This window comes from Leptosomus discolor, chromosome 3, assembly GCF_034619465.1.
Source record: "Leptosomus discolor isolate bLepDis1 chromosome 3, bLepDis1.hap2, whole genome shotgun sequence".
Taxonomy (NCBI): domain Eukaryota; kingdom Metazoa; phylum Chordata; class Aves; order Leptosomiformes; family Leptosomidae; genus Leptosomus; species Leptosomus discolor.
Genome location: NC_141393.1, coordinates 20472199 through 20478198, shown reverse-complemented (window position 1 = coordinate 20478198; position 6000 = coordinate 20472199). Strand labels below are relative to the sequence as shown.

The following is a 6000-nucleotide window of genomic DNA, read 5'->3' as shown; positions in this document are numbered from 1 at the left end:
AGGTAGACATGAGGTAACATTGATGTTCATTTTCAAGCCCTTGTTAATTGTATTGAGCCGCTAATTACATCTTTCTTCTGTATTCTTACATCTTGAGAGAGATAAGTAACTGACAGAAGCAGCAGCCTGAATCTGAAGGACTTGGCTACTGAGGGATACAGGACATCTCTCCAGAGTTGCATAAGACATTTTAGGAACTATTTTTAAGTTCTGTTCCTGGTTTTAGCATAAGAATGTGAGTTCATTATGAGAGTTAAGGCCTGAGAATTAGCATTCCTAGTTCAAGGAACAAGTAGGATTGCTTGGTGCATAGAAGACTCCCATGGGAGACTCCCAGAAAAACACAAAGTCAGCCTATAGCACCTATGTTTTTAGAATGAAAGGGGTCTTAGATATCAGTGGGTCCTGTCCTACTCTCCTCTTCCGTACACACTTTGTAAGAAGCTAATTCATTTATCTCATACTCACAAATGTTAAGAGACTGATGCAGAAGAGTCAAAAGAACATTTGGAAAATGCAAAGCATTTTAGGCATACCAATATTTTATTCTGAAGCAATATGTAAAGGAGAAAAACATTAAATACATCTATCCTTTCAGAGACAGTATTCAGTATCAGTTTAAAGTGCCCTTGTCAGTAGGAAGAAAAAAACCTGTATTAAAATAGAAGGTGAAAATGGGAAGCAGATTTAAATCTCTAAGCAACATTTAATCTTGACAAGTAATTGAACAATTAATTGAAACACAACTGAAATCCAGTACACAGATATAGATGTCAAAAACCCCCACATTTATAAAAAGCAATTATACAAACCCATGTGTTTTATGAATAAAAATGAATAAGAATGGATTCCTGATATTCAGTAGAGCTCCCTGATATTTTCATTTAGAAATAATTATGAGAGTTCTTATTGTAGCCTGACACAGGGACATCTAGTTTTCAAATGAAGACTAAACCACAGACAGAAGAGGAATTAAACTGTCCCTTACTTCTGATTCCTGAATTTTCTTGGTTCACATAAATGAAGACCAGGTTCAAATTACCCATGAGACAGTGATATCATCACAATACTCCAGCTGTAAAGAAAGCAGCACCACTGAATTTCCTGCCCTTTCACAGACGATGAGAATAGTCTCTCCAAACATACTAGCTAAGGTCAGGTCACTTCTAATAGAACAAACATGCATAGTTATACAAGACAAGCACGTGAATTTTGTTTAATAAGCCCTGGTGATTTCTATAGTTGTATCACATACTTGTCATTGTCCCAAGATAGCACTGACACAATGAACACAGAGGCATTCATTATAGTTGGAGGACATTTGAGTATTATGAACAAGTTCAGCACTTCTACTTAAAGTAACGGAAGGGACTAGCCATTAAAGTACAAAACTTCTGAAAAAAGAAGGCAGACAAACCTATATTGCACTCAAGCCAAGCACCTTGTACCTTTCATAATATCACACTTGTATCATTTCACACAGTGAAACCTGTCTTCCACCTAGACAATTTCTATCAGCATGTCGCTGTTGCTAAATTCTGACTTTTTTCTATCAGTGTAAAACAGGAAATTTACAATTTGTTCTTCTCCCATAAATCAAGTACATCTGAGGTATAATTCCCCAACTTTCATGTTGTCCAACTTTCCACAGAATGAATTTTCCTCATTTTGGGAAAGAGTGGATGAAAGAAGCAGATAGCTCTAGCAAGCTACTCAAACAGTGTCTCAGCCCTGAGCTATGGGAAAGAAACTAAGCAGTTTCCAATACCAGAGATAGGCCAGTATATAAGTGTGTCAAGAAAGCACACCAGCAGCACACTTGGGGATTTGCCCTCACCTAGTAGCCGCAGCAGGCTGTGACAGACAGGATGCATTTTTGTGCCTGCTACTGAGGTAGGAGTGGACTCCAGGCATGCAAATAGCATCTGCCCCAGGGGACTGGCCTTACTGGAAAGGTAGGACAGGTTGAATCATGTGTAATTTTATGTCTAAGTGCTCTGGTCATACAGAAATCTGTCAATATTGGATTAAATCTTCTTTGCAATGATCAGGATGTACTTTTTAGACAGCTGTTTCCAAGAATAACGCACCACCACAGTTTAGAGAATTGACATTCTCTAAGATTTTATCGAGGATGAACATATATTCTCAGGTCTGTGTTCACCATCTGAATAGTACATGTAAAGAGGCAACATGTGAGCAGGGACTTGCAAGTACTGTAACTGCTGACTTGGTTGGACACACCTTTCTCTGTCCATCCTCACTTTTCCCTACCCTTATCCAACCCTGTCTATCTAGAGCACTTGTCAGTGATGAAATGTTCAGTGCACCATGCATAGCTTCTGGAATGCAGACAAAACTGCCACGTGATCTAGAAGCAGGAGGAGACTGACAGTGTGTTTCTATTCTACATGCTGGCAGGTAGGCCATGAAAGTAAAGGGTTTGATGAAAGCTAAATTTCCAGAATCGCAGTTGCTTTACATTTGGAGCTACATAAAGGAGATAATCAAAGGCTCTTCCTCCTATAAGTATTGCTGACAAATTCTTATACAGATTCATCTTTCTTTGGACTTTGATGTAAGGTACAGTCTTTTGCTTGGTGATTTTAGCTCTGAATGTTCACATTGCCATGGATGGATGAATTAGGCTTGCCAGGACAACTCTTCCTGGCTTGATACATTTGAGTTAGATGCATACCATCATGCAGAAACTGAAAAAAATCTCCTTCTCATATCTGCAGCCAAACAGTGAGCAAAAAATCTCTTGCACATTACAGCTTGAAAAGAAGGAAGAATTTTCCTGTCATTCTCAACAATGTAAAATCTTTTCATTGTAAAAAAGCTGAAGAACCATCTTGATCTAATTGCTACCGTAGGACAACATTACTTCAGCTTGATCACTAAGTGCAATGAATACCTTTCCCAACAGTCTAACAAATAAAAATTGCTCCAGGACATCTTCCCCTTTCTTTTGCTGAGAAGCCATATGGCAGCATCTAACAGGCTGACTTTTGAAGACTGTGATCTTCCTTGTTATAGATAGAATCTTGGTGCTATAAAACTATGGCTGAAGTCCAGTAATATGTGTATTACTGATTAAATATAGAGCAATTCTTTTATATGAAAAACATTCATTTTCCACTTCTCATCCCAAGAGAGCTAGTTGAAGTCCTTACTGTTTTTCTTGCTTTCAGGGGCATCCCCCCATGACCACGGACCAAATACTGGCAGCTCACGATTCACAATTTATTCCCATTGGTTTCTAGTGACATAGCCTCATCTCACTTTTTTCCTTCTGAAAAGTCATCAGCTTTCATCAGAGGAACTCCAAGTTCACCCCCCATATGAAGCATACAGCTTCATGCCTCTTTCTGTGTCTCTATTGCTTTCTGCTGGAAAGCCAAGTCACCTTGAAGATCTTTTTTTTTTTTTCTCTAGGAAACAGAAAACACTGTTTCCTTGTCAAGCCAAACACCCTCAGGTGAGCCAGAGCAAGGAGTAGTTGATGATATCTATGACTAATACACCACTTGCTCACCTGAATGCACAGCTCCCAGGCTGACAGAGTACTTGGAAACCTTAACCTGTTGTGTCTGCCCACAATCACTGCTTCATTGTGTTTCATTTTGATTCACTATCTCAAAATGGAAATCATTACAAAGACTGTTATAATAAAACATTCTCCCCATCCTTAGACATTTAATTTACTTCGTAGCCTGGAAGTGGTCATTAAGATATTAAAGCTTAAAATAGGTGTTCACAAACTAAAAATTACATGTAGCACACTAATTATGAGGTTTTTAAGATGGTAGCATTGGAATCAATAAAATTTAGGACCTATTGGTCTCTTCTGTTTTCCTGTGCAGATCAATGGTGTGTTTAACTGATGTGGTGGGCTCTTCACAAAAGAAAACAGACTTTTAAAAACAGCAAGTATAAAACATTCTGGCATTATTTGTCTCCACTAAACTAACTAACACCAGTTTGGCATTTTAATCCAACAACTTTGGAACTAATGTACTGACCCTGAAACATGTCTCTACAAACTGAAAGTGCCATTCACATTATGTTCTATAAAGAAGTAGGAGCCCAGACATGCCGAATTACCTAACATGGTAACAGCAAGCATTTAAAGCACTTAAAACCAGGCCATCTCATAAACTTACACATTCAAGTCAGTATTTTTAATAAATCTGTAGGTTTTGACTAATGTTCACAATCTCTCTGAACAGCACATCCTGCTTATCGTGCTAAGCCTGACCATAAAACACATGCTGAAGGATCTGTCATTTAAAAGAATTTGTAAACAAATGGGATAATATCTTACAGCTCAATAGTTACTCAGCCACAATAGTACAACTGCACAGCAGTCTCACAGTAGATGGTCTGACAGAGCAACAGGAAATACTGTTCATTCTTCTGACCAACCTGAGGTATACAGTGAGTCTCCTCGTGCAAGTCTCCTACATGTTTTGTGGGAATGTAGCACATACTGACTCCCACAATGACTTAAAAATAGAGAAGGGACAGAAACTATTGTACTATTTCCTTTCCAGCCTTCTCAACCAGGGATGGCATGGGTTCCAGAAAAAGACTTCATTCAGATCACTGTTTCCCTGTGCACTCTCCACGGGACAGCAAAACCCCAGCTGCCTATAGCTGCTACTCTGGTTCAGACCACTTAGTCCTGTATTAGAATAAGCTGCAGTTCTGGGACTAGCACTTTTGTTTCTGTTTCAGCATCTTTCCACCTGGCATTGATATTGGTAGCCTGGATATCCATTTCATGGATCTTGGACAAACTGTTTCAGTGAAACAGAAGCAATAAAACCCAGAATGATCTATTAAAATACCAATGGCATGATTTTAGCTGTCACATTAGCGTTCATCCATCAAAGATTTTCACATCACAAACTCACTTATTTCTCCAAGCATCCCTAGAGATTTTTCTTCCTTTTACTTGGGCTGATGGTTGCAGCATCTTATAATACAGAGACAGAGTACCTGTATTCGAGCTTTTTTTTCCTCTCTAAATATCTGTGTTACAGTTTCTCTGCAAGAACTAATGAACTCAAGGAACTAACAGAGTCTGCAAGACTGAAAAGAGTGCTGTTCACAGCAACCTGTACTTTTCTCTACCAGGACTCCCATGGCTCTAAAGGACATTTTACCTAATTCTATTTGAGTAATATAATCCTTATGGATTAAGGACCTTATCTTTCTTGCTTAGGGACATACTCCAATTCGAAACGGCTCTTGATAACGGGACAGCAAATAACAGGGCACAGTTAAACCAGCGGGGTTATTTGAAACCTACTGTTCTCAGTGTTACCGATCAACCTCCGCTTTCAGTCATCAGTGTATCCGCCTCCGAGAGGCTCCTCCTGCCCAAGAGCGGGGCGCAGTTCGCAGCCCAGAGGCGCAGCGCAGCCCGCCGCCTCCGGCCGCAGGACCCCGCGCAGGCCGCCCGCCGTCGCCGCCCGCTTCCCCCGCGGCCTGGGGCGCGGCGCGCAGGCCCTGCCAGGCCGAGGCGGGGCCTGCCGTTTCCGCGGCGGCAGCTCGGCTGCCCGCGCTCCGCCCCTGGCCCCCTCGGCAGGCAGCGGGCCAGGAGGCGCCGGGGGCCCGGCCGGAGCCGTTGCCGCCGTCCTGCCGGCGGGATGGGGCTGGAGCCGCTGTTCCAGGCCTGGAGCTACTTCAGGCGGAGGAAGTTCCGGCAGTGCTCGGATCTCTGCTCGCAGCTGCTGGAGAGGCCGCCCGGCGAGCAGGTAGCGGTGGCCGGGGCGGGAGGTGGTGGTATCGGTCGGCAGCGGGCCGCGCTTCCGCTCCCTCAGGGGTTCCCGCGGGACCTCCTCTCTACCTGTTGCAGCCGCCGGTGAGGCCCCGTGTGACCCCCCCCCCCCGTTAGCGGGCCGGGGCCGGCTAGGCCGCGCCGTGCTCGGTGAGGAGGAGGAGGGCCGGGCAGCGCCTTCTCACCGAGCGCCCCCCATCTCTCCCGGCGGG

General features: G+C 43.0%; 1 protein-coding gene across 1 annotated transcript in view; it reads left to right on the top strand.

The window, feature by feature from the left end:
* The first annotated feature begins 5657 nt into the window (after positions 1-5657).
* Positions 5658-6000, top strand: part of TTC8 (tetratricopeptide repeat domain 8) — a 45800-nt gene continuing 45457 nt past the window's right edge. The window contains exon 1 of the mRNA XM_086462171.1: positions 5658-5765. Within this exon, the coding sequence (XP_086318297.1) occupies positions 5658-5765 (108 nt within the window). The remainder of the gene's footprint in view (positions 5766-6000) is intronic.